The sequence below is a fragment of the Aythya marila genome (genome assembly GCF_965140915.1).
Source record: "Aythya marila genome assembly, chromosome: 11".
Taxonomy (NCBI): domain Eukaryota; kingdom Metazoa; phylum Chordata; class Aves; order Anseriformes; family Anatidae; genus Aythya; species Aythya marila.
In genome coordinates this window covers 18833173-18860617 of record NC_139052.1, presented here as the reverse complement: position 1 = coordinate 18860617, position 27445 = coordinate 18833173, and the positions used below count along the sequence as shown (strand labels likewise).

Sequence of the window (27445 nt, the reverse complement as noted above, 5' to 3'; positions counted from 1 at the left end):
TTAGCCCTGGGACAGACATTTTAGCCCTTGGGGACAGACATAATAACAGCGAGGGACGTGTGGCTCCGGCCAGGGGAGGGGGGGACCCGAAATATCCTCCTCCATGCCGCGATGGCACGGCCCCTGCCCGGCGCCCGCGTAAACCAGCCTTGGCCAGACCTGCTATTCCAGTGGGTGGGGTTGGCTTTGTCCCGGGTTTATTACAAGCTCCCTCTTGGCACCAGTGCCAGCTCCTGTGCTGGGATGCTGCTCTGGGACGTGGTGGGGCTCGGCTGGGTGTCCCCGGGGGGGCTCAGAGCTGGGGCAGCTCCCTGGGGATGCAGCAAGGGGCTGGAGCACCCCCCCAAGCCCCGCTCGGGCACCTCCTTCATCCCCCTCGCTTCTTAAACAGCAATAAAACCAAAAGCAATCCGAGACGAGTAAAAACATCTGGTTTCTTTCCCCCCCTTTTTTTTTTTTTAATTTAAGACCAGGCACATGGTTGATTTTTTTTTAATTGATCAATTTTCCCCACACCACAAATGTCTGTGCTGGGCCTCTCCATCCCTGGAGCAGCCGTTAGCAGCTGAGCTTCGGTGCCGAAAATTGTTTTTAAACTTCCAGATCCATCTTTCGGATGTTTTTTTACAGGCCTGAGTCCATAGTGGGCCCTTTCCTTTTATTTTTTATTACTAGCATTTTTACCAGGATGACACTTTGACTAGTCTGGGAAATCTTCTCACCCGCCACGCCGGCTCCTGATGATGGAGATTTAATCTTTCTGGAGAGGAGTAGCGCACCAGATGATAGAAAGCACTGCAAATTTCCCTCAAATTACAGAAAACCAGAGCAGAAGGAGCCTGCTGCCAACCTCCAGCCTCACCTGCAGCAGCACAGCATCCAAATGTGCCCACACCTTGGCCGGGCTGCCATCAGTGCTGCCTCTCTAATACCCAATTTAAATCTTTTTTTGCCGCTGTCTCCAGCTTCTGATGGCCAGGAGAGCTGCAGGATGGCGAAAAAAACATCAGCACATCCCTCCTTGGGTGATTCAGGGTTTTTCCACCCTTGATGGGAGCTCTCTCCCAGCGCCTTTTTCCTCCAAATCTCCCCCAGAGGTGCCGGGGTGCAAGAGGCAGGTGCAGCATTTCTCCGTCAAGCACAAATTTCCTGGAAATCCACCCAGGAACGTCCCAAGGCGCAGGCTCAGAGCTGTGGTTTGTGAGCAGCGGCAGCACCGACAGCGCCCGCTCCCTTACGCGAGCCGTCAGCCGTGGGGGTGCAGCTCCAGGGGGGCTGCAAATCCTCATTTTTCGGCTGTGGGGCTGCTCAGGTAGCTCCTTGCTGCACGGGATTTTTCCACGAGCAGGACTGAACGTGGAACATCTGCTCTGGCTGGGGTGGGAGCAGCACCAGGCTGACCGTGGGCATCCCTGTGGCGAGTGGCCGGAGCCAGCCGGGGATTTTTCACCAAAGCCGAGAGCTGCAGAACGACTCCCGAGTGCAGACAGGATCGGGAACCACACTGCTTTAATTACACCAGCCCAATTTTCCCTCATTTGGTTAAGCCTGGGAGCTACAGAAAAAGCTATTTCCAGGTGCAGGGCTCGCATGAAGGCACGATCCTTCCCAGCGCCCCGCACGCAAACGGGGTTTCGCCGCGTCCCGGCGGCCTCGCTGCGCATCCCAGCAAGCAGATAACCGGGGTTGGACCCGATCCCTGCTGTAATCTCTGCTCTGACGGGCTCGATTGCCTCGCCTGCGTCTCGCCAGGCTCGGAGTCAGCACGGAAAAAAGAGTTAAGGGGAAGCCTCTGCCCCGGCGCACCACGTCGCAGAGCGCGCGGGGCCAAAGTCTGCCTCGCGGGCAGCACCGGGGTCAGCCAGCACCCGGCGCCTCCCTGGCTGGCACGCGGAGCAGAGCAGAGCTGCTGCTCTTCCAGCCGGAGGGGCACAGCGCTGCCGAGCCCTTTTCCCCCCAACTTTTCCACTTTCGGGGTGAAAAATCGGCAGGACGCAAGCGGTGAATTGTGAAATCGCGGCGGTGAGAGGGGGGCACCCGTGGGCACCAGCTCTGGCCGGCAGTCCCAGGCCCCCTTCGCCTCCCCTCCTGCTGGGCTCCAACAACTTTTCTGCACACACAGTGCCCACCAGCTCTGTCCATCGCCCTACGAACAGGGAAACTCGAGGAAAATCCCATAAAGCAGGGATGCGAGCGGTTCATAACCCATATTGTTTGTCCTGGTTGAAACCAAAAGGTGTTCCTCAGCAGCGCTGCCTCTGTGGGTAACACGGATTTAATTTCCCCTTGAGGGTGCAAAGGGGATGGCTTGGGCCCCGTGGTGTGGAACAGAAACCCCGTAAATCCCCCTTAAATTGGTTAAGGGCACCCGGTGACGGCAGTGGCTCTGTTTTTGGGGCACGGAGCCAGGCAGAGAGAGCTCAAACCCCGCTGTGGTGCGGGGCAGCTCCCCGGGGGCAGCTCCTGAGCTGGCCGAAGTTCACCTGCAGCCGATTTATCGAGCGCTGAGGTCAGGTTCACCACGACCTGGCAGGCCGGGTGCCGAAAATTAGGGGGGTGGGGGGCTCACCGGCCAGCCAGGACACCAAGGACAGAGCCCCCAAACCCAGGCTGACCTCTGTGTGAAGACCAAACCCCCCCAGGGGGCTCCCCAGCATCCACCCCCCCTTGGTCCCCTCCAAACCCCTCCTGAAGCCCCCTCGGGGCTGGCAGTGTTTTGGCTGGGGGGGCTGCAGGATGCCACTGGAGATGCTGGGGGGGTCTGGGGGTACACAGGTGGGGGAGTGAAGGGGGGTTTTGGGGTGCAGTGCTTAAGAGGGGTGCGGGGAGGGCTGCTGGGGGGCATGTGGGGGCTGCTCAGGGCTGGGGGTGCACGGGGGGGTGCGGGAAGGGTGCACATGGGGGGGTGATTTGGGGGAAAAAGGGGGGCACAAAGGAGGGGAGATACCCAGGGGTACCGGGGGGGTATCCAGGGGGTATGGGACTGAGGGGGGGGATATCTGGGGATGTGGGACAGGAGGGGAAACCTGAGGGTACTTGGGGATATTTGGGGGTATGGGGGGGATATCCAGGGGTACGGGGGGGTATCTGGGGGTATGGGATGGGGGGGGGATACCCGAGGGGTATGGGGGGATATCTGGGGGTACGGGGGAATATCCAGAGGTACGGGGGGGATATCTGGGGGTATGGGACCCGGAGGGGGGGATACCCGGCAGTATGGGATGGGGGGGGGGGGTACCCGAGGGTACCTGGGGATATTTGGGGGTATGGGGGGAATATCTGGGGGTACGGGACTGGGGGGGATACCCGAGGGTATGAGGGGATATTTGGGGGTACGGGGGGGATATCTGGGGATACCGGACCCCGAAGGGGGGGATCCTCGGCTTCACGGGGGGGTATCCCCGTGCGTCCTGGACCCCGCGGTGGGTACCCCAGAGACCCCCCCATCACCCAGCCACCAGCGACCGCGGATCCCCACCCCCCCACCACCCACCCCCCTTTATTCCACCTCCCCTCTCCTCCTCCTCCTTGGGCCGGACTCCCCCCAAACCCCCCCTAAACCCCCCTAAACCCCCTCCAAACCCCCCCTTCGGTCCCTCCCCACCCCTCCCGGAGCATCCCCCCGCCCCCGCCGTGCTCCGGGGCCGCTTTAAAAGCCGCCGCTCCCCGCTCCGCCCAGCTCGGCCCCGCGGCGCGCACCATGCCCGCTGCTGCCTCCTCTTCTTCCTCCTCCTCCTCCTCCTCTTCCTCCTCTTCTTCTTCTCTCCTCTGCCTCCTGGCCCTCTCCCTGGCCCTGGGTGGCCGGGGGGTGGCTGCCGAGCCCCCCCGCCCCGTCTATACCAACCACTGGGCCGTCAGGGTGCGGGGGGGCCCCGCCGAAGCCGCCCGCTTGGCCGCCGCCTACGGGTACCGCAGCTTGGGGCAGGTAAAAGGGGGGGAGGTTTTGGGGTCCTTTTTGGGTTCTGGGGTCCCGGTTTGGGGTGGTTGAGGGGTTTGGGAAAGTTTGCAGCGGCTCTGGGAGAGCTGCGGGGCGCGGGGGGGGTGCTGCTGCTTCCCCCCCCCCCCCCCGTCCTGGGTGGGTTTGTTTTTTTTTTTTTAAAGTTCGTGGTTTTTACTGGGATTTGGGGGTTTTGGGGGTTTTTGGGTGACCCCCCACACCCCGGTTGGAGGTGTCTCCTGGGGTGGAAAGTCCGACCTTGTCCCTGTCCCGGCCCTATTGGGATGGGTAATGAGCACCAGGGGGCTGCTGTGAAAGGGGGAAGCAAATAGGGGGGGTGCAGAATAGGGCCAGCACCCCCCCTGTGCCCCCCTACCTGCGCTGCTTCCTCCCCAGCTTTACCTACTGGGAGAGCCCCGGCTTTAATTACTGGCTGAGCGTTAATTACTGCTCCGCCATGGGGCTGCCTGGGGTGAGCGTCCCCCTTGTCCCGGCTCCCAGCAGCCAAACCCCAACCCAGCTTTGGGGTTTCGCCATTGTCGGTGGCTGCAGGAGCATCCCCTGACCCCGCACGCCGGCGTCCCGTGGCCGTGTCCCTCCCTCTGCCCCAGCAGGCTGCGGACCAAGGGAAATATTTCTGCGGTTGCATCAGGGTGATCCTGGCGCAGCCTCCCCCGAGCACCTCGGGGGCTTCCCCTCAGCCGCTCTCCGTCCCCAAGCCCTCTCCGGGATCTCCCTGGGGACAGCCCCAATGCCATGGGGCCCTTGCCCTGCAGCCCCCCGGCTGGGAATTGCCACCTTGGGGTTGTTTTTGGCTCCCCAAGGTGCCTGTGTTGGGTGCTGCCCCGTGCCAGAGCCGGGTCCCCTTGCATGTCCCCATGCCCAAGGTGCCCTAAAGCCCTCGGTCACCTCACTGGCGTTGTGCTGGGGGATCACATCGCTTGTTGGGCTTTTATATAAGAGCAGCCAACAGCCCGGCAGCAGGAGAGGCACCTCACACACACCCCAACGCCCTTTGTTCGCCTCCATCTCCCGGGGCGAGCTGCGGCAGGCCCAGGGCGCTGCGAGGGGCCGGGTGTCTGCGTCCTGGGGGGCACAGCCCGGCCCCATCCCCGTCCCTGTCCCCACACAGGGACTTGCCCCGTTTTTAACTTGTTTGCTGGCCAGCAGGGTGAGTCGTGAAGGTTTCCAATGTATATGGCAGTCCTGGATGTGGGTGCCCGTGGCTGGACTTGTTTGGGGACGGATTTGGGGTTGTGCTGAATTTTTGTCATCTGGGGGGGGTGCTGGCTCTTGGTGGGCTCACTCCGGGCTTGAATCCAACCACTTGGGGCTGCTGAAGGCAGGAGCCAGCAGCTGGGACCCTGGGGGGGGAGCAGACCAAGTCCCCATGGCACGAGCAGGCAGGGGACCCCCGCTGGATCTGTCCCCAGGGATGTGCCCGAGGACCTGCCTGGTGCTGGGAGGGGAGCAGCTGGCCCCAAAACGCTCTGCCCAGCTCTGGTGCTGAACTCGGTGGTGCACAGCTCCTGAAAAGCGCTTCCCTTGTGGCTGAATCGCTTCTTAGCATTGGGAATTAAATTTGTGGGGTGATCCCCATCGGGAGGGGTCTCCAGTCTGCCCTTCCCCAGGGAGCTTTGAAGCCTTTGGGGTGCTGGGCTGCCAGGAGGGAGCTGGAGGGTGCCCGTGCTCCTCCAGCGAGCCAGGAGGGATCAGCCTCCATCACTTTTATTTTTTTTTTTAGGTGGAAATCCCATTTTTAAGCTTTCCTCCTTAAGTTATCTTACGTTGAAGGGTGCCCACGGAGGTCCCCAGGCCCAACCTCCCTCCCTCCTCCTCTCCACTTAGCCTCCCCCTGGACAAGATTTTTTATTTATTACTTTTCCTTCAATAAATCCCACAAGAATGAGGGAACAGGAGCATCCCTGCAGCTGCTGCCTGTCTGCAGGTCGTGGTCCTGCTGCGACGAGCACCGGGGGGGGGGGAGCAGGGACGGGGACAAAATGAGGCTGGAGCTCAGCCAGGCGGGCTGCGGGGTCTGGATCCCCAGGTAAAAAGAACAAGAGGCTGAGTGGCCTCTCCTGAGTCCTTCCCCACGTCCCTGCAGGTCTGAGCTTCCCCAAAATCTGGGGAGTTTTGAGACTCCTCCTGCACCTTCCCCAGTGCACGGAGTGGGGCTGCAAAGCAGAGGTGTAAAGGGCGCTGAACGTGGAAGCAGCCCCTGTCTGCATGGCTCTGCCCGGGGTTTGGGGACACGGGGACGTGGGGACAGCTTGCCCCGGTCCCCACTGTGTCCAGCTCCAGCACGGGGTGGCTCTCGGGGAGGCAGATGGGATGCCAGAGGGGTGGTGACAACCCCCTGGGAGCCGGCAGTGGGGTTATTTTGCAACTGCTCTTTGCTGCAGGGTGGGATTTTATTTATTTATTTATTTTGCTTTTTGCACCAATTTCCAAGCCCCAGGGGATGGGAGGAAACCCTCTGGCGCTGCAGGCGCCTGGCACAGCCCTGCACGTCCCAGCTTTGGGGTCACCCCATCCCTGTGCCCACAGACCCCCCGGTTGGCTTGGCAGGATGGTGCCGCATTTTTCTGCAAAATCAGGACCTTTCTGCCCCCAAAATAGGCACAAAAAGTTACTGGGGGAGCGTGAGGCTTCCCAAATCTGAGAAGAAAAGGTATCAGCCTTGTGCCCACCTCCCCTGGTAAAACAAATCTCTTCCAGATCGGGAGCTTGGAGAACTACTACCACTTCCACCACAGCAAGACGTTCAAGCGCTCGACGCTGAGCAGCCGGGGACCGCACACCTTCCTGCGCATGGACCCCAAGGTAGGGGGCCGGGGGGGCCACGGGGACCCCCATAAAACCCCGGAGTCTCCCCCATAAAACCCCAAAGGCTCCCTGAGCACCGCAGGATGCTCTGAGCCACAGCTCGGGGGTGATGGTAGCGCGTTACCCCTGGATCCCAGCCCCGTTTAAGACGGGTAAAGGCAATCAAGGGTGAAAAATCCTCAGAAGGGACTAAATGCTAACATCTGCCCGAAGGATGGGAGCAAGGAAAAGGGGGGGAAAACAACCCAAAAAACCCCTCCCGGCTCAGCGAGGCTGCCCTGCGCGGGGTGTTGATGCAGTTGCCACAACATTTGCTGTCTCCAGGGTTGCTGCGCGTGAAATCATCGGCCGTGCCGCGCCTCGCTTCGTCCTAGAGCAAGCACCCGAAGGGATTGGGGCTGCAGCTGGGCTGACAAAAGCCGTGGGGGGACCGGGATGGGCGAGCACGGGGCGGTGCAGAGGGGGAAAAAAAAAAACCTCAGGTGTGGCCGGGGAGGTGGCTGTGCAGGCGCCGAAGCCGCTCGCCCTCGGGGAGGCAGCGGAGCAAGCGATGAGTTCTCACCTACGATGGAAACGCGCCTGTTTAATGGGGTCTGGGAGCGCTGCTGCCCTACAAGCCGAGCCAGCTGGCTTCCTGGCTGCTGAGGCTCAGCTCTCCGAGCTCCACGGGCTGATGTTGGAGCAATGAGCTCCTGTTCTTGGCCGCCACCCGGGGTCCAAGCCCTCCTGGCGCGCGCTGTCTCCCCTCCTGTTTCCCCTGCGTGTTTCCAACTCGTTTCGGAGGTGTCCTGGCATCTGGACGGCACCGAGCTCGCGTGCACGGCGTGGATGAAGCGAGCACAAAACCAAAAAGCCCCGCGAGGCACGGGGAAAACGCGGCGTCTTGGGCTGGGACGGCGAAGATGGAAACAAATCGTGCAGGAACCCCACAGCCCCGGCGCGCTCGGCTCAATCGTTTGCAGATGTTCCACGTCTCGTGGCTTCCAGGGGGCTATTGTTCCAGCCCCGGCCTTTATGGGTCTGCTCCGCCACGGGGGTTGGTGCCGTGGGGGCTGTGTCCCCCCCCCCCCAGGCACTGGCAGAAGGATGGAGACGAAGCGTGCCAGCCCCTGCGGTGCTGATCCCCATGGGGACCCGAATTCTGCCCCCCCAGAGCCCCCTTTTTGGGGTGATGGAGCCGCAGCTGGTGGCTGCTCCCTGTGGGGATGGTGTCAGCCAAACGGCACAGCGGGGGGTGGGAGGATTTAGCAAACCCAGTGATTTTTTGGGGGGGCAGATTGTGGCGGTGAGAAGACGCACGGAGCACGGCTGCACCATGCTGTGAGCTGCAGCCTGTGTCTGGCACCCAAAAATGCCAATCACTGCGGCGAGGTCTAATAGAAAAGCAGCACCAGGGGATGGCACAACCCCATAGCAAACCCCATAACCCTCCAGTTGCTTTCTGGGCTTCGTGGGCACGTGCTGGAGCCACCTGCGTTGTCCCAGCTCTGCGTTTTACCTGCTCCGTCTCCAGCTGAACGAGCCAAGCTGTTGCTTTCCTGGAGGTGTGAGGGGTTTGTGGCCTGGTTTTCACCCCCTGGAAACCCTAAAGTGGTGCAAAAGCTGCCCCTGTCCCCAGCCAGGGCCATGGCTTCGGCTCCGTGGTGCCTGCACCTCCTCTTGGGTCCTCGGGTGCCTCGTTAGCGCTAATTAGGGCCGGCCAGCAGGGCTGGGAGGGAGCAGCGAGCCAGGACCCCAGGCTCAGGACTGTGGCGTAACAACTTGGGCCGCTTCTTGCAGCAAAAAGCCATTCTTTTCTTTTTTTTTTTTTTTTTTTTTTTCCTTGTATAGTTTCCGAGAAGCTTCCCCCCCGTGAAGGGCTGATGGAAGCCGCTGGGAATTTCGCAAGCCCCCAGCAGGGCTGGCCCCGGGCTCCTTCCCGCTGCTGCTGCTCATTTTCGGATGCCAGTGGCATCAGTTTTGGCACCGACTGCCCCAATTCAGCGCGGTGATGCCACCAATTTGACTGTGAATTAAATTAAATTAAAGATCTGCTCCACGCAAGGCTTCTGGGGCGCATCCTGCCTCGTGCGCTGGCTGCGGGGCGTTTGGGGTGAAGGTGCCGCATCCGAAGGCGAGGGCTGGGTGACACGGCCTGGGAGCACTGCTTTGAGGAGAAAAGCCGTGTAATTGGGCACATTCCCTTATTTAATCCATCTTCCTTTAAACCAGACCGTGCAGTTGCATTTTTATTTTCCCTTCCCGTATTCAAATCCATCGCCGCATAAACAAAGCGGCACTATCAGCAGCCGAGGTGCTACGGGGAGATATTTTCATATGAATTATGTTTTGTTTTGTTTTTTTTCCTCGTTTGTTTCAATGTGTTTTTATTTTCCTGGAGAATATATTAGTTTAAAAGCCAAGCTCTAGGCTGGAAATGGCCTGGTTCGATACACCCCGCTCCCCCGGCCGCTTTGATCCCGGTAAATCACAGCCATAAAGCCATAAACCAGGCGAGGAGAAGCTGCTTCAGCTGGCAGCTCCCGCATAAATAAGCCACGCAAAAACTTGCCTTTTGGGTTTTTCTTATGCTTATTGAAAAACCTTCATCCAAAGAGCTGAGCCATCTCCACGAAGGCAGCCAGCGCCACGAAAAACCCTGAGCCATGGGGGGCAAAAAGTTTTGGGGAAGGATGGCTCTGTGGATAAGCTTTCCCTTCTACTCCAGCACAGAGAAAGCTTTTGGGTATGTGTTTTATAAACTGCTCCTAACCAGCCTTGGTTTATCTCTGTGCCTCTAACCTCGGGAGACCTGAGACCTCGGGGTGCCCCCGTGCCACCTCTGTGCCCTCCTGGGGCGCATTTTGGCACCGCTGGGAGCCCCTGGGCACTATTTGCTGTCCCGTTCGGCTCGGCAGCTGGGAGCAGGATGAGCTCAGAGCGAAGCCAAGCGCCTGAGCCCCTCCTAGCAGCCAGATTTCTCCGAGGGAGCGCTGCAGCACGCGTTTTGTCTCCAATGGGACCCCCGTGCGTGCTTACAGGCTTCGCTCAGCCGGCACGGTCGAGGCACGCGCTCGCCGGCGATGTGTTTTGCTCCGTGAGAGGGATCAGTTCCCGGGCTCGGAGCCCACGAGCAGCTGAGCTCTGTCTGTCTGGCCGTCTGTCCTCCCAAAACGAAGCCTCTCTCCGTGTGCTTGCAGGTGGACTGGCTGCAGCAGCAGGAGGTGAAGCGGCGGGTGAAGAGGCACGTCCGCGGCGAGCCGCACGCGCTGCCCTTCAACGACCCGGTGTGGCCCAACATGTGGTACCTGGTGCGTGTCTCCTCGCCGCCCAAAGCCTTCCAGCCCCAGGAGGGGCCGGTTTGAAGCCTTTAGGGCATCAGCATCCCCGGGCTGTCATCCCCACGTGGGTGTTTTTCCCCTTGGTAGAGCCGCAGCCGTCTCTTGGCAATGTGGTTTTCCTCCTGCCTGCCTCATCGATCTGTGTTTGACAGGGAAATTTGTTTAAGGCTGAGCGCAGGGAGGAAACAGGAACTGGAGAACTGAAGAGCCTGAAGTATTTGAAAGGGGGAGAGAGGAGGAAAAACGGGGAGGTGGCGCTCCCCGGGCCGGCTGCTGCCGGGGAGGTCGATCAAGGGGGTGAGGTTGTAACAAATCTGTGAGTTAGGTGGAAGGAGCGGGATGGCAAAACGTTTTGGGGGTGTTTAAATGTGCTCTGAGCTGGGTGGGCTGGAAATCAGGCTCTGTGCTCCTGCCCGCAGCACTGCGGGGACAGAGGCAGCCGCTGCAGGTCGGAGATGAACGTCCTCGCCGCCTGGCAGCGGGGCTACACCGGCAGGAACGTGGTGGTCACCATCCTCGACGACGGGATAGAGAGGAACCACCCCGACCTGCTGCAGAACTACGTGAGTGGGGCGCCCGTTGCCAGGGCTAGGGGGGAATTTGGGGACGATTTCAGAGCCCGAGCACAGCCGCAACCTGTGCAGCAAGAGGCTGGGAGAAGAGGGTTTTGAAACGCTCGGGGTGTTTTTAAGAAGGAAAATTGGGGATTGGGGAAACCCCAGCAGGGCAGGGGCTGCTGTGCCGTGCCAACAAGCAGGACCTAATGGGAAAACCTTTTTCAGGACCCTCTGGCAAGCTACGATGTCAACGGGAACGACCACGACCCGACGCCGCGCTACGATGCCAGCAACGAGAATAAGTACGTTAATAATAATAATAATAATAATAATAATAAAGTTTCAAACACTTTCTGGGCTTTGGTTAAAGCAGGACTAGGCCGTGGCAGGGGGGGGGAAAGGGAAAAGCCAAATGGCACCGCCGGGAGCGAGTCGCGCTGGGGCGCAAAACGCACGGAGCGAATTTCCTCCGTCCTCATCCCTCACTGGGGCTTTGGGTAAGGGCTCTGCAGCTCCTGGGGCGCTTTCTTCCACTACCCAGTCCTTGGGGCTGGCTTTTGGGTGCTGGGGAGGGGTTGTCCTCGACCGTGGGACGTCTGCTGACGGGGTTTTTGTCCCCGCAGGCACGGCACGCGCTGCGCAGGGGAGGTGGCGGCGGCAGCCAACAACTCGTACTGCGTGGTGGGCATCGCCTACAACGCCCGCATCGGAGGTGAGGCTGGCGCTGCCCGCGGCTCCCTGCCCTTTGTGTCCCCCCCCCAAGGGGCGTCCTGCTTGGGGGTGGGCTCCCGGGGAGGGGTAGGGGGGCGGTGGGGTGTTGTCCCCCTCCGAATTTTGCCGGGAGAAGGGTTTGCGCTCGGTGATGTCGGCACCAATGTGGATTATCGAGCGTCTGGGCAAATCCTGGTGGGGGGAGCAGGGAGTCTGGGGGGGCTGTGGGGAGGGTGGGGGTCCCCAGATACATACAGGAGACCTGGGGTTGGGGGGATGCTGGCTTCTTGTGTTTTGGGGTGGAAACCTGCTGCTGGGGTCGTGCCCTCACCGTGAGGCTAATTGAGAATAGAGGGGTTTTGCCCTAAAAGTCTTTTTTTGGGGGGGGGTCTGTGTGGTGGCACCAGCACACTGTGGGGTCAGCGTCTGTAAATGAGCCGCTCAGGAGCAGTCTGGGGACCCCACCACACCTTGGTGGGGAAAGCAAAATGCCTGCGGAGGTGTGGGGGGGGTTCAGGCCCTCATCCTGGCGGGGCTACGGCAGGACAGGGGCTTGGTAAAAGGGGTCTGCGCCCCCCCCGACACCCCCATGTTGGGATCCCAGACCCAAGCACCCGGGGTCTCAATCCCTCGCATCCCAGCATTGCATGGAAGCTGCTTCCCATGGGGAAATTGGAAATTCCTCGGTGCGGGGCTGGCCGTGGGGTCCCCGTGCTGGGAAAACCCCGATGGAAGGGGTCGTCCTGGGGAGGGCAACCAGGGGGGGCAGCAGGGTCGCGAAGGCTGCTCCCATTTCCCCAGCGATGTCCGTGGAGATGAGCTGCTTGTTGCCTTTATTACGGCTCCTGTCTCAATTTGCTTCCTTCCGTGGCTCCTGCGTGTGCGCTCCTGCGTCGCTCGTCGTGCGCCGTGGGCGAAATCCATCGGGGTGCCCCAAAAAGGGCTCCTGCGCCTCTCCTCTCCCTCCTTGACGCCTGTTTTGGAGGCTGCTGTCACTGCCTGCGTGGAAAGCAGCCCGTTTAGCTTCCAGCCTCTGTTATCCAGCCCTGGGACGGGGCTGGGTTTTCCCTCCGGGCTGCATTTTGCTGCGGGGTGGAGCAGGAGCGGGCTCTGGGGGCTGTTGGGGCGTGCTCAGGACCCGGCATCCATCCCGCGGCTGCTTTGGCGCTGGGTGCCGGCACCCGGCCCCGCTCTCCACCTCTTCCCCTCGCCTCTTCTCGTTCACACGGCAAGGAAAGGGAAGGGAGCACGGCAGGGAAAGGGAAGGGAGTGCTCGGGAGCTGCTGCGCTCCCCCCTCCTGCATTTTGAAGCTTGTTTTTGGCCGGCTGGGGACAGCGTCAGAAAAATGTCTTGGAGTTGACCGTCGTCCAGAGCGCAGCTGCGGCTGTAACCACATCTGCCCGTGTTTGTTTTCGTTAAGAAATGCACATGTGGAAAGGGGGAAACGTGGTTTTGTAAGCCGGAGTCTCCCCGGATGGCGAAACGCGGAGCTGAAATTCCCGGCACCGGCTCTCCTGGTGCTTGGAGGGGGGGGTGGGACGGGCTGGGGGCTGCCCCCGATGCTGATAGCAAGGCTCTGGGATGGTGATAAGGCTCTGGGATGATACCAAGGCTCTGGGATGATGGCAAGGCCCTGGGACAGGCACTTTGTGTCCCTCTCCAGCTGCCGATGCCGACGGCATCATTTCACCCAGCTCTCAACCTGCGGTCCCGATTCTTTCGTGTCCCTTCTCAGTCGGTTCCTGGCCACGTTGCCTTGGGGTTGGTGTCCCTGAGGTGTGCTGGTGGCGTTACAGGGACCGTGGGCTTGTTTCTTGGCTTTTCCTGCAGTGGTTGAGAGCGGGCGATGCTCCCATAGCCATGCAGCCTCCTCCTGGCGCTGCTGCTGCTCCCGGCACCGTCCCGGTGGTGTTAGGGGCACGGGGACGGGCACAAACGGGGGTCCCGGTCCTCCTGCGGCACTGGGGGGCCTCAAGCATCTGGGAAATGCTGCCCTCACCCAGGGACAGCGGGGTTCTTGAGTTAAAAGGGGAAAAAGGGGAGAACAAGCCTTTAGCACGGGGAGTTTGGGGCTGGCAGCGTATCTCTCCCCTGCTAAATCTCTCCAGCCCAGCCCTGACGGAGCTGATTTTTTTCACTGCTGCCCCAAAACCCCAGCTGGCGATGAAGCCAGCAGGGCAGAAAGCAGGAGCAGAGATCCCAAAGCAGCGCCCAGCCCCTCACCGCCACCACCAAGGGCCTTTCGATTGCGAGCCTTGCGCTTTCCACGCGAGCCGTCCAGCCCCTAACGTCTGATGTTTTTGTGCTTTTAGGCATTCGTATGTTAGATGGAGATGTAACAGATGTTGTCGAAGCGAAGTCGCTTGGCATCAGACCCGATTACATTGACATTTACAGCGCGAGCTGGGGGCCCGATGATGACGGGAAGACAGTTGATGGACCCGGTCTGTTGGCCAAGCAGGCTTTTGAGCATGGCATTAAAAAGGTGTGGATCGCGCAGCGCCCAGCCGCGCTGGCACTCCTCCCCGGCCCCGCGGGACCCCTGCCCGGCCCCAAAACCCCAACCCCGAGGGTAAATCCCCCTCTGGTGGCTCCCGGTCCCCCGAGGGACTCGGTGGCGGCGGTGGGACCCCGCACGTGGCCGGAGCATCCCGTGGTGGGATGCTCCAACCCAGAGCACCCCATGGGGAAACCCCACGGCGAGGTGCCCCCCACCCGCAGCCTCTCCATCTCCCCCTCTCCACCCTCCCCAGCTCCCCGTTATCCTCTCCCGGGGGGTCACGTGCAGCGTTTCTGTGGTTTTCCACCCAAAATTGAGTTTTGTGGCCAGGGTGGGAAGCAGGTCCTGCCTCAGGGTCCTCCAGGGTTCAGGGGTTGGAGGGGTGGGCTCGGCGCTGGCTCGCGTGGGTGCAGGGAAAATTCAGATTGTCGTCCTCAAAGCTCTCCCCTTCTTTAATATATATATATTTTTTAAGCCAAATATTGGCTAAAATCACAGGGCAAAGCCCTTCAGTGGCCCCTCAGTGGGTACGTGGGGTGGTGGGGGGCACAGGGTGGGCTCCTCCCGTCTTTTGGGGCAGCTCGGGGTCGGGTTTTGCCTCCCCAACCCAATTCCTCCCTGGGTTTCCTCCTGTCCCCGCGCCGCGCTGCCCGTGTTATCTCTCAGGAGGGTGGGGTGGTTTTCCCACTATTTACTTGATTTCCTGCCGGGGCGGTCGGGGCCGAAGAGGAATTCATTGAAGTGCCTGGGAGTTCACGCCGTGTAAATACAGCGAGCAGGCTGCTTTTTAGAGCTTTTTTTTTTGTTGCTTTTTGTTTTTTTTTCCATGCGGGAGGGAGCCGGCGGCAGCGGGGTCCCCGCCTGGACCCGCCGTTTTGGGAGGATTTCTCCAAATCTGCTCGGATTTAAAGGCTGAGAGCAGCAGGGAGGGGTTGGGCGAGGGGGTGAGGATGGGTCCTGCGCCCCTGGGTGCCCTCTGTGCCCATTTCTCCCCACCCTGAGCCCTCCCTGCCTTTATTTCCCCTGTTTTTTGGGGGTGAAGCAGGATTTGGCGAGGGGCAGCGCGCCCCAGCTTGGTGTTCCCAGCTGGTACCGAGCTGATTTGGGTTCCCAAAGCTCCTGTCCCCATGGGGCACCCCCATCCCGCATGCACAGCCCTTAATTGCCCCCCACCTCCCCGTAAATAACGAGGAAAGCCGTAGGCAGACGGTGGCAACCTTCAGCCCGAGCCACCGGCTGTAATTGAGTTATAAATCCTTCAAATCGAGCTTTTAATGGAAACGTTCAAATAACCTTTATCTGCTCGCCACAGGGCCGTGCCGGGGTGATTTCTCCTCGTGGTTCTTGCTCCTCCAGCCACACCTTGTTAGCTCCCGAGCTAATGGGCTGTATTTATCCTGGTGCTAATTAAGCATTGCTGAGTGGCTGCCCGAGCCCTGGCAGTGCTGCAGGAGGAGGGGACGCTGCACGGCCGTGGTTTGGTCCCAAATCTCTTCTGGGGAGGGGTTTTGAGTGGTTTAGGTTGTGTCTGCTTGTGATTTTTATTTCAGTGTTGCCACGAGCCAGCGGGGGCTTCCTTGCTGATGGCTCTTGGTGGCCACCGTGCGCAGCCATCCGTGTGTCCGTGCCGCTTGTCCATCTGCACGTCCACACGTGTGGAGCTTGAGAAACTGGGACCAGGGCTCCCAGCAAGCTTTTTTGAGACACAGGGCAGCACGATCATGTCCTTCGTGGTGGCTGTTTTCCTTACAGCTCCGTCCCCCCTCGCTAGGAAACACTCGGTGTGCGCCCGGGGAGCGAAACCCTGCGTACAGCAGGGCAGGAGCCGGGCTGAGCCCGAGCACCAGGGGCAGCTCAGAGCCTCTGCCCTGATTTGGGGAGCAGGTAGCACAGCAGCCCTCTCCCCGAGTGCTTCGGGAACACGAGGAAGCCCAGCGAATTCCTCTGCCCTCGCATTTTTTTCCGCCGAGGCAGAGCCAAGCAGTGGGAGGGAGGCGAGCGCCGGACCTGCCCGGGCGAGCTCCCCGGGGAGGATGGGGCTCGCCCCGGCTGCTCCCGGCCTCCGCGGAGAAAGGAGAGGGAAGCAGCCATTTCGGGGAAGGGGATTTTAGCAAAAAGGAGCGGGATACACCAGGCTGTGGGGCTGGGCTTCGCCGGTCGGCGTCGGTACCCGCGCTGTGCTCCGGGATGTCCCCAAGCACCGGGACGTGCCATAAGGCACCACCCAAGGGACAGTGAATGGGGGCTTCCTGCGCTGCACCGCCAGCTTCATTAGGGCCCCCAGCTTCATTAGGGGCCCCTCGTTAGCAGCAGGGCTGCCGTTCCCACCCGGGACTTTCCCTGGCTCCGGGGAGGTCTGCGCGGCCGCTCCCGTCCCCATCCCCTCGCTGGGCTGCCGCAGGCGTGCCCGGTGGGGATGCTCCATCAGATCTTCCTGCCAAGCCATGGGGGAGGAACAAAACAAAACAAAAAAAGCCTTAAAGATGCCTTGCAGGAAGCTTTCGTATGGTTTGGGTGGGCGGTGGGTGCGTTCCTGATGGGCTCTGTGGGCTGCAGAGAAGCAGGCACGAGGTTTGGGGGGGGGGTTCGTGATGTTCCTCCTGGATGTATGGGATGGGGTGACCCGGCTGCTCTTGCACAGGGGGGAAAAAAAAAAAACTTAAAAACTGGTATTTTCATCCTGACCCCATTCTTGTGCCCTCACTAGCCCCCCAATCCTGCCCCAAACCCTGGGTGATGCTCAGCACAGCGGGGGCTGCGCCCCACCACCATCCCCTCGTCCCCGCGCCGTTCCCCGCCTTCATCCCACCCAAACCTCGCCTCCCCTCACCCCTTCCCCTCTCTGCCCACAGGGTCGCAGGGGGCTGGGCTCCATTTTTGTCTGGGCGTCGGGAAACGGCGGCCGGGAGGGCGACTACTGCTCCTGCGACGGCTACACCAACAGCATCTACACCATCTCCATCAGCAGCACCACCGAGAACGGCTACAAGCCCTGGTACCTGGAGGAGTGCGCCTCCACCCTGGCCACCACCTACAGCAGCGGCGCCTTTTACGAGCGGAAAATCGTGAGTTTGTCTGCTGCGTGGACGTGGCGGGTGGGTTTTGCTTGGGTTTTGGGTTTTGCTTGGGTTTTGGGTTTTGCTCGGGTTTTCTTTTCTTTTTTTTTTTTGGGTGAGAGTGGAACTGCTCGGTGCAGCTGCGGTTGTTTCGTGCTTGGGAAGGGCTCGGAAATCTGAGTTTTCCCCCATGAAAAAATGCAAAAATGGAAATATTCGCCTGCCCCCCAAATCTTGTGCTCACTTTCGTATTGTTAAGAGAAAAAAAATGGGGGATTTGGAGGATTTTAGCTTGAGACAGAGAATGAAGAGGAGGGATGGAGGCGGTTGGCGGGGATGCATTAAGCCCAGCCAAAGCCCTTGCCGTGCTGCAGGTGGGCGCACCAGGCAGCAGCAGTTTTGGCGAGCAGCTCAGTCAGGAACCGGGTGCCACATCCCCTCCAGAAATCACCAGGATAACTCAAAACCCAGCAGCCTTTAAAAAAAAAACAACAAGTAACCAACAGGGTGTCTCTGCCCACCTCCGCTTTCTGAGCTTCTAGAGCTCAAGCACCCTGCTCCTTCCTGAAACAGAAGAGCTGGAAATGGTTTTCTTTTGTGCTTTTTTTTTTTTTTTTTTTCCCCCATGCAAATGGGAATTCTTGCCTGATGCAAGGAGCTGGAGGAGCTTTTAAGGACAGCGTTTGATTCGGAGTGGCTCAACCCCAGCCCGTGGGCGCATATTGCTGCCAGCTCTGCTCCCACCCCAACTTCTCCTCCAGCTGATCCACAGCAAAATTCATTTATTTTTTTTTTTAATTTTCAAGTACTTCTTGCACCTTTTAGCAAAGGCAAATGTCAGTATAGGTGTTTTCTCACGTGCCAGATGTGTCTGCAGACCCTTTTTCGGGCTGATGCTGTGGCAAGGGTTTGGTATCCAGACCTCAGCTCCCCGTGAGCCGCACCGTGAGCAAACCTGGAGCTTTGGGGTCAGTGCTGGGAGCACCTCGGGCACCCCAGGGCTGCAGCTCCTCTCTCCCCAGGTCACCACGGACCTCCGGCACCGCTGCACCGACGGCCACACCGGCACCTCCGTGTCTGCCCCCATGGTGGCTGGCATCATCGCCTTGGCTTTGGAAGCCAAGTAAGTGGTTTTTTTTTCCTCTGAGGTGGCTCAAAGCGGGGCAAAGTTGCTCTGATTTGCTCCTTTGGGGCTGGGTTTGATGCAGGGCTGTTGTTTGCAGCTGATCTTCCCGCAGGTGTGTTGTTGAGCTAATTCTCCGCCCGTCTGGTGGAGAGTTGGGCTTTGTGGGATGTGTCGGGCTTTTCGCTCAGTGCCCCGAAACTGCTGACAGCCAGGCGCTCAGGCTGCGGGCCCCGCTATGATGAGAAGGAATAAATTGAATTTTGTTTTCCTAAACGCTGTTTTGAGAGCACTATCCATCACAGCTCGAGATGCTGAGACTGTCAGGAAAGCAAGCGTGGGAAATTCTTCACAAATATCCCTGGGTTGGGGTTTTGGGTGATGCCGAAAGCACCCAGCGCTCAGTGTGCAGCACCACGAACACACAGACATCACGTAAACCCTGCCTGAGTTTTTTTTGGAAATATTTAGGGTTTCACTTTCATGATAAATGTGCAACCCTGGGATTTTTTTTAGCACTTTTTTTGCCATTATTCCTAGAAGGGGAGGGTTTGTGTCAGCTTGTGTTGTCATTGTGCTTCATTCCTGCAGGAAATGGGGAAAACCTTTGGGATTTATTTATAGATATATATACACATATGTATGAATGTGTGTGTATTTATATATATATATATATATAATAAATATATTTAGTGTGAGAGCTAAATAACCTTTTCTAGGAAGAAATCCCTGCAGCATCCATGCACGCAGCATCCCTGGGTTGCTCCCCTCTGCTTGGGCACCCCCCAGGCAGGGGGTGAGCATGGAAATAACCACTGCACACTCTTCATGAGCTTAAAAAAGACCCTTTTTTAACCCGATTTTGGGGTCCCCGCTGCCTTTCCGTGACCCTGTCTCCTTGCAGCCCCCTGCTCACCTGGAGGGACGTCCAGCACCTGCTGGTCAGGACCTCGCGGCCGGTGCACCTGCGGGCAGCCGACTGGAAAACCAATGGAGCAGGGCATAAAGGTGAGCACTCGACGTCCCTTTTGGCAAGCAGCGTCCCACCACGGGCTGCTCCTGGTGTTTTCCTGGCACCGGGGTATTTTTGGGGTGTAAACTGGGCAGGTCGATGAGCTCCGTGTGTTGGAGCACCTCCTGCCCCGGCCGGTTGGAGGATGCTCGAGGAGGAGAGGAGGGTCTGGCAGGCAGAGCGGGGGGTTTCTGAGCCTTCTCTCTTTCCAGTTAGCCATCTATATGGCTTCGGGCTGGTGGATGCAGAAGCTATTGTGGTGGAAGCCAAGAAGTGGAAGACGGTGCCCCCCCAGCACGTCTGCGTGGGAAGCCTGGACAGGGTGCCCAAGTGAGTGGTGGGCACCTTGGGAGAACTGGGGCTGTGAATTTGGGGTCAATGTGAGCCTTGTGGGCAAGCCAGAGATGTTTCTCCTCGTTTTTTGGTGTCTGGTGGTGTTGTGAGCTGATGGGACACTAGTGCAGGAGGTCCTGCGGGAGCAGCTCCAACAGGGGATGGTTTATTCCTCCCTTTCTGTGCCTCCACTCCCGGGGCAGGGGGATCAGGCTCTGCAGTGACCCCTGAGTCCCGTAGAGCTTTTGGGGTCCTCTGGGGCAGCCCAGAGCCTCTGACCGAGGCAGGCATCCCAACCAGGCAGTGCCTCACCTTGCAGCAAGCTGCTCAGCGGGGCAGCACAGCCCCTTTGGAAAGCAGCGAGTATGCAAAGCAGGAAGGGACTCGGAGCCAAGTGTGTGCACGAAACTATTTATCTGATACAGACACTAATTACAACCCGGAGAGGAGCTGCGCTGGTAATTGCAATAAAGAAGCGCCCTTGCAAGCCATGAGGCGTAGATCTTAGAGGCGGTTCAAAAGCACCTCGCTGCCGTTGAGCAATTCAGCATTTCCCCCTGCGAGGAGGATGGCGTGGTGCTGGAGGAGGCGATGGTTTGCTGCTTTTTGCCATGGAGCAGTGGGAGGCTGGGTTTAAACACAACCAGGTGTCTGCTGATGGGAACGCAGTGTTAAGAAGGAGTCGAAGGAAATAATCCCAAATTTGGTCTCATTAATTAGTCCTCTGCTTAACATGAGCATTATTAACCCCTCTCTCCAGCCAGGGTTAATGGCATTTGGGTTCCCAGCTCCCATCGGTGGGATTCAAAAGGGTTTTTTAATCAGCAAGGAGCAGCCATCGCCTTGGTGCCTGGTGTTTTTGAGTGCTGGGGAGTTGTTTATTGATGAGGATTGCCCCCTGCCCCTGGTAGGTACATCCGCCCCGACCACGTGCTGCGCGCCAGCACCCTGAGCAGCGCCTGCAGCGAGCAGCGCGAGCAGCACGTGCAGTACCTGGAGCACGTGGTGGTGCGGCTCAGCATCGCGCACCCGCGCCGCGGGGACCTGCAGATCAGCCTCATCTCGCCGGCGGGGACCAGGTCGCAGCTCCTGGCCAGGAGGTGAGAGCAGCCAAGGGAGCCTGCCCGAGGTTTTTGGGGAGGTGGGGAGCGCGCGCGCGGGGGCTCTGCGCAAAGGTGGGCGCGCGTGGGGGTGTTTTAACGCATCCTTAATTCAGCACCCGTCTCTTCTGATTGACTGTGGTGTTCGTGCTGCTCCTTGCAGGGTTTTCGACCACTCCAACGAGGGCTTCAAGGGCTGGGAGTTCATGACGGTGCACTGCTGGGGGGAGAGGGCGGCGGGGGAGTGGACGCTGGAGATCCAGGACACGCCGTCCCAGGTGCGCAGCCCCGCCGCGCAAGGTAAGGGCACAAAACCCCGGGGGGGGGGCTCCCGAAAGTGGGCAAAAAACACCCAAACGCTGTTGTGCAAAGGCTGGGCTGAGCCAGCAACAGGTCTGTGTCCCCCCCCCTTCTTCCCCCTGGTGAATTTACTGCAATCGAGAGCGAGGTTTCCAAAATTAAACCGTACCGAGGCACAAGGAGGAAAGGCGAGAGCTGTAATTTTTGGGTGTTTGTTTGGCTTCGCTGCTGGAACATCTGCAGCGTGGGCTGGTTGTGCAGCAGCAGCAGGAGGGGATGATGCCCTGTCCCCAGCCCTGCTGTGTCCCCAGGAGCCGAGCTGGCAGGATCCGACCCCGAGGAAAGGGGCAGCGGGGCACGAAACATCGCGCCTCGGGCTGGTGCTCCTTGTGGGGGCGTGCAGATTCACCTTAGCACTGCCAGAAAGCCAGCAGCAAATTAAAAACCTCACCCACGCTGCTGTCTGGCACGTGGGGGTTAATTGCCCGGGAAGGCGTTGCTGTTTGCTGCCACGAGCCCGAAATCTTTTTGAACTCGTTGTAGCAGCACCAAAACGCCCCCCCCTCGGAGATGCTTTGCCCCCCGGGTTTAGTTTTCAGCTGGTATTTCTGATCCCCTCCCACGAGGGGAGCGAGCTGCACGCTGCCCCGGGGCTGTGCCCTACCTGGCTGTGCAGAAAAAACAAAACACAAAAGGAGCACACGAAACCACTCCGTAAAAATGAAGCAGAGAGGGTGAAACAGGAGGGAAGGACGGGGAGATGCTCGTGGCCAGGGCTGGTACCTTCCCTCTGCCACTGGTGGGGAGCTGCCCTTTGTAGGCACTCGGTTGTGAAATTGGGAGGTGAAAATGTAAAGTCAAAGACAAATGGGATTTTATCACAATTGGGGTAAAATTTGGGGTGCGGGTTCAGCGCTTTGGGTGGCGCCGAGCTCGGAGCGCAGCGTGGGTCAGGGTGAGCGTGGGTCTGGGTGACAGAGCCTGTGCCCCGCAGGGAAGCTGAAGGAGTGGAGCCTCCTCTTCTACGGGACGGCCGAGCACCCCTACAACACGCTGGGGAGCCCCCAGCCCCGTGTGAGGACGCCGGAGGCCCCGGAGATGGAGCCGTCGAGGGCGGCCTTCCTGCAGGGCCAGGTGGAGATGGCGGAGGAGGAGGAGGAGTACGCGGGTAAGAGCCACGGGGTGGGCCCCAAATACCCCCAAAAGGCAAACTGGGATGAACTGGGTGGGCTGGGGGGGTTGGCAGGGAGGAGGAGTGGTGCGTGGGGCAGCAGGATGGCGAAATTAGAAGGTGGGGGGAAGAAAAAAAAAAAAAAAAAAAAGCAGCCTGTCGGCGCTGCCGCCACAAATTGGTGCCGGGGGCGGCTGGGGAGGACAAAAAAACAAACCCAAACCCAAAAAAATCCCCTGCCCACCACCCCGGTGTGCACAGTGAGATGTGTCCCCGTGTTCGGCTGCCCGGGGAGGGACCGGCTGTGCCCTCCCAGCCCGCGGGGGTCCCTCCTCAGCCTCGGTCCCCGTGCCTGAGCTGGTGTCACCCGCAGGTCCCTGCCACCCCGAGTGCGGTGACCAGGGCTGCGACGGCCCCAGTGCTGACCAGTGCCTGAACTGCATCCACTACAGCCTGGGCAGCGTGAAAAGCGGCAGGTGAGGGGCCGCGGGGTGTCTGCACGGGGCAGGGAGCCCAGGGGATGGGTGGAGGGGAGATGGGGGAGGCATCGAGGGGCTCTGGCCCGGGGTAGGGTGGCTTGGGGGACACGGAGCTAGAGGTGAAGTCATGCTGGGGTCACAAGGGACAGAGCTGAGGTGCCAAATGACTTCCGAAATTGGAAGTTTGTTGTTGTCCTGCTGAAGCCAGGGCTGGAGGATCCCCAGCTCTGCGTTTCAGAGCCACGGCATCCAAGACAACCTAAACCTTAAGAAAATAAGGCAGGGAGGGGGATGCAGCATTTTGGGAAGGCCCCGCCGCTCTCTGGGCTGTGCGGGATGCGACAGATGCGGGGTGGGCAGGGATGGGAAACCTTCAACACCAAGTCAGGGGCCGAGCACGGAGCTCGCAGTGCCTCTCTTCCCCCCCAGGATGTGTGTCAGCTCGTGCCCCGCGGGGTTTTTTGGCGACAAGGCAGCGCGGAGGTGCCGGCGGTGCTACAAGGGCTGCGAGAGCTGCGTGGGCAGGGGCCCCAGCCAGTGCACGGCGTGCAAGAGGAGCCTCTACCACCACCCCGAGATGGGCGCCTGCCTGCCCCTCTGCCCGCCCGGCTTCTACGCCGAGGAACGTAAGGGCGCTCGTAAACCACTTGTAAATCATCCCCCGGGTGTGCTCACGCTGTTTGCAGGAGGAGAAATCCCCTCCGCTGCCCTCTGGGACAGCCCCAGCCTGCTGTCCCTGAGGATGGATGGGGCAAAATGTGGCCACTCAGAGCTGTTAATTAGAGGGAATTGTTATTAATGATCCTAGCTGCCTGCTAAATGTATTAATTTGTAGCATGGAGTGGCAGAGAAGGGCACGGGGGGCTTGCTGGGGGGCCACACGTCCCATCCCTGGGCTGTGCGGCTCTGCCCACCGATGGCAAATCCCTGTCCAGGTGCCATCCTCACCTCTTTGGTTGTTCTTTTTTTTTTTTCTTTCTTTATTTGGAAAGGTCAGAAACGCTGTCTGAAATGCCACCAAAGCTGTAAAAAATGTCTGGGCGAGCCGGATAAATGTACTGCGTGCAAAGACGGCTTCAGGTAAAACACCAGCACGGGGTGAGGTTTTACATCTTCATCCCCTCTGCACCCCTGCGGATCTGCCAGCACCCCTATAAATGTTGCACCCAGCGGGGTACGGTCACGGTGCCGTGCTCGGGGAGCAGCCGGGGTGCAGGGAGAGCTGGGGATGGGCTGCTTCGGGTCCCTGCAGCCTGTGGTGTGGGTGCCAACGTGCTTTGTGCTTTGCTGGCAGCCTGGCGGGGGAGAGCTGCGTGCCGGAGTGCCAGCCCACCATGTACCTCAGCCGCGAGCCCCGGCGGTGTGAGAGCTGCCCCGCCGGCACAGGTACGTCCTCACCCCCAGCACCTGCACGTGAAAACCCCCAAATCTTTGGGCTGCATTGTTTTCCCTGCTTCCACCCCCCTGGATAACCGTGCCCCGTGGGGAAGCGCCCCAGGGACGCAGCTCAGCAGCATCCCCGGCTCCCACGCGTGCACGCTGCAGGTGCTGGGATGTGTTCCCGTTGGAAAGGCTTTTAGGGAGTTTTTCTATTTTTATTAGAGCCGTTCTTTATTTCCTGCTCTCCCCTCTGAAGCCAGGTGCTTTGGTTTAATAAGGTTGTGGGGGAGGCTGTGAAACCCTCCCGGAGGGATGGAGGATGGCTCGGCAGCATGTAGAAATGTCAGGTGCCCGACGCGTGCTGGCCCCGGGGCCCTGCCCTCCCCACACCCACCCGCGTCCCCAAGTTGCCTGAATTTTGCCTTTTTTTTGCCGTTTGAAAGCCCCACTATTTTCCATGGTTCGTGCTTGTGTCTGCTCTCAGCATCATCATGGATCGGATAATGTGATCTCTGGACAAGTCAGGCTCAGCGCTCAATCTCATTCATCACACACGGGCAATTGCCTAGGACTAAACCCCAAATATTTATTGATCCTGTTGGCAAGCGAGGAAGGGGACAGACTCCTAATCCCTTAAGAAAACGACTTCCTTTGTAATTCTTATTCCAGGCAGTGTAAATATACTTCACCACAGTTTTTTTTTTTGAGCCCTTTCCTCTCTCCTTTTCCCACATAACCATTTCTCTGGAGGGAACAGGGAGGGGATTTCAACGCGATGTCCCCAGCCGAGCCCGTAACCAGCCGCAGAGGGCTCCCAGGGCAGGACGCCGGCTGGGTTTTTGGGGTGGGAGCAGGGTGCAGGACCCCGTCAGCATCTTGTTTATCCGCAGGGCCAGGCGAGGAAGAGTGCACCCCCTGCTCCCCCGAGGCCCCCGCGCCCCAGTGGCGCTGCGTCCCCGCCTGCCGGGAGGGTTTCTACCCCGCCGACAGCCACGGGCTGCCCAGCAAGGTCTGCAAGAGGTACGGTGCCTCCTCCCGTGGGGAACGAGGGAAAAATCAAAACCAAAATACAAAATTAAATGAAAACGAATGAAAACGGCTCGCAGCTGGGGCTGTTTACGGGGAAATAAATCCATAGGGCAAGGCAGCGCCGAGCTGGCTCCCTCCTCTTTGTTATTTTTTTTTTTATTATTTTTAAGAGCCACCCAGCCAAGGTGTCTTAGGGCTACGTGGAGGGGCTCAGCCCTGGCCCCAGGCTCCTTGGGGAGGCGTGGGAGGGAGGGTGATGATATTTAGGCAAATATTCCAGCTCTCAACCAGAGTCTTTGCCCTGCGGCCGTGGCATTAACCCGTTCCTACACCCAGCACGGGGCTGGAGGTGCCGCAGGGGATCCGCTGAAGCCTCCTTAGGGCCGGCGTGCCAGGGAAGGGCAAAGGCAAAAGCACCGTGGGAGCTCCAGGAGTTTTCCCCATTTCGGGTGGCCGGCTCAGCGCTGCGGGGTCTCCTCCCCAGGTGTGAAGACCACTGCTCGGCCTGCGAGGGCTCCAGCGGGACCTGCATCAGGTGTAAGGAAGGTTTCAGCCTCCTCGGCGGCTCCTGTGTAACCAACGAGACCTGCACCAACGGTAAGAGCCCGTGGCCTAATCCCTGGCTGCAAAAATTGAGGGTTTCTGGGGATTCCCTTCATAAGGTAAAGCCCAAAGCTGCCGGCTTCCCGGGGCACGGCTGCGGTGGGCACGCTGGCAGAGCTGCTGGATGTCTGCCTGTTGCTCAGCCCCATCCAAGCGTTTGTACTTTGCTGTGTTTTAGTCTCGGGGCTAATTCTCCCACTCTCTGCAAAGCTCCTTTGTTCCTTCATTAAACCCCCGTGAAAGATGCCCTTAAGAAGCGACTCCTTTGCAATTCTCTCTCCTCAAACACTGGAACGAATTGCGCCGCCTGTTACGTGCCATGTTTGTTTATTTAAAATGTTAATCTGCTCTCTTTTTCTCTTGTTCCTCGCCTCGCCAGCTGACAAGACTTTCTGTGAGATGGTGAAATCCAACAAGCTGTGTGAGAAGAAGCTGTTTGTGCAGTTCTGCTGTCAGACGTGTCTCATGGCCGGGTAAAGTTCAGCGGCTGCATCCAGGACTTCCACCGACTGCCAGCCCAGTTTCGCCAAATGTTTAGGACAAAAGTTTATTTTTTCAGCTTCGGGAGAGTTTACATGGTGCTGTCAAGCGTTCCCTCGTAAGTTTGATAGCTTTAATATCACTGTCAGCTCGTTCCTATAGCAATACGTTGAGCAGAGATCGGATCGTAGCCTGTATGACCGAGCCCGGTCAGGCACCGTGCAGGCGGTGATATTAATACTCTCAAACACTCCTCGTGAGCAGGGAGCAAGGCGTGATCCATGTACCCAAGCTTGGTTCTTCGCAGAAATCCTACTGACGTGCGCGGCTGGCGGGAGCCCGGCTGCTGGGACACGAGCCGGGGCTGAGCCCTGCTGGGTGACGGTGCCAGCGCCCTGCACTACCAGCAGCCAGCACCGTGCTCAGCACCTGCAGGAAAACGAGGAGTTGGGTGGCTCGGGAGCAGGCTGTGCAGCCCGTCCTGCCACCCCCGTTTGGGTTCAGCCCTCAGCGTGGCCGTAACCGGAGCTCCGGGAATCGAGGCGGCCCCGCGGGCAGGCAGGAGCTGTGTGTCCACAGGGAGGTTCGGGGGGGGGGGGTTCATCCACGTGGAGCAGCCTGGGGGGCCGCAGCCTTACTGTAAAATTAATTTCCCTCCCTCATTGCTGTTTAGTTCAGTTCTGGAAGGAGCTAGAGCCGTCCTCTGGGAGCTGAACGAGGTGGCTTCCCAACCCGTCCCAGCATTTCGCATCACCGTCCTTCCCCCGGTTTGCTGGTATACCTCTCACAAACCCTCCTGTTCACGGCAGTGATTTTTTTTTTTTCTCGGGCATCTGTTTCAAAAAAAAAAGAGACATTCCAGGGATCTGGCCAGGAAGCTCTTAATTCTGCAAAACCCTCCCCCGAAACAAACCTTTTCATGCTCTCTCTTAATAGTGCGTCATGTGGTGTTTATATAATTGTGTTTAAAATATCCCTGGCTATGTTGTTTTACAGATTTTTTTTTTTTAATAACTTATACAGTCCTTGTTTTCCTCTGTAGACTATTTTTTATATGGGGAGCGGGGAATCTTGTCTTACGTCCTTATCCTCTCCGACCTTGCCGAGACGCTCTTTTCACCAGACGTATGTAAACAGCCTCCCCCTGCGCTGCATGTTCTGATTTTTCATTGTTAATAGATTTAAGGAGTTAAACCTCTTGCCAGTGAAACTCGCAGTGCTGATTGTCACCCGCTCCTCCTCCCGGAGCTGGGCTAATCCCTGCTTGTTTTCGGCTGCGACGACGCGCCCTGCCTGGGCTTGCCCGACAGAGCTTACCTCCGCCAGGCGAAGGGGCGAGAGCCACACCGCCAGCGGCGGACCAAACCCTCGCAAAGACGGAGCTTTGGCGAACCGACCTTTAAGTTAATAAACTATTGATCTCCCCTCAGCAACGGGTCTGTGCTTTTTCCAAATTCCTGCCTCCGGAGGCAGGTCGGGGCGGTGGTGCTGCACCTCGCTTTGCGTTGCTGCCCTCGCTGGAGC

The 27445-nt window shown here is 59.2% G+C and overlaps 1 protein-coding gene across 4 annotated transcripts; it reads left to right on the top strand.

Annotated features, from left to right (window-relative positions):
- The first annotated feature begins 3695 nt into the window (after positions 1-3695).
- Positions 3696-27445, top strand: PCSK6 (proprotein convertase subtilisin/kexin type 6). 4 transcript variants are annotated; one of them, XM_082769303.1, is made up of 21 exons: positions 3696-3925; positions 6659-6763; positions 9946-10056; positions 10506-10649; positions 10869-10945; positions 11267-11355; positions 13668-13840; positions 16708-16920; positions 17934-18034; positions 18939-19042; positions 19259-19376; positions 20291-20479; positions 20643-20779; positions 21774-21947; positions 22324-22426; positions 22859-23055; positions 23422-23509; positions 23724-23815; positions 24700-24829; positions 25323-25435; positions 25821-27445. In XM_082769303.1, the coding sequence occupies exons 1-21, from the start codon at positions 3701-3703 to the stop codon at positions 25916-25918; spliced, it is 2781 nt and encodes a 926-aa protein (XP_082625429.1). In that variant the 5' UTR covers positions 3696-3700; the 3' UTR covers positions 25919-27445. The 4 variants fall into 4 exon arrangements, with proteins under 4 accessions (XP_082625429.1, XP_082625430.1, XP_082625431.1 ...); XM_082769304.1 differs by lacking the exon at positions 24700-24829; XM_082769305.1 differs by lacking the exons at positions 22324-22426; positions 22859-23055; positions 23422-23509; ... (2 more) ...; positions 25323-25435; positions 25821-27445 and having other exon boundaries at positions 20643-20757; positions 21774-21894.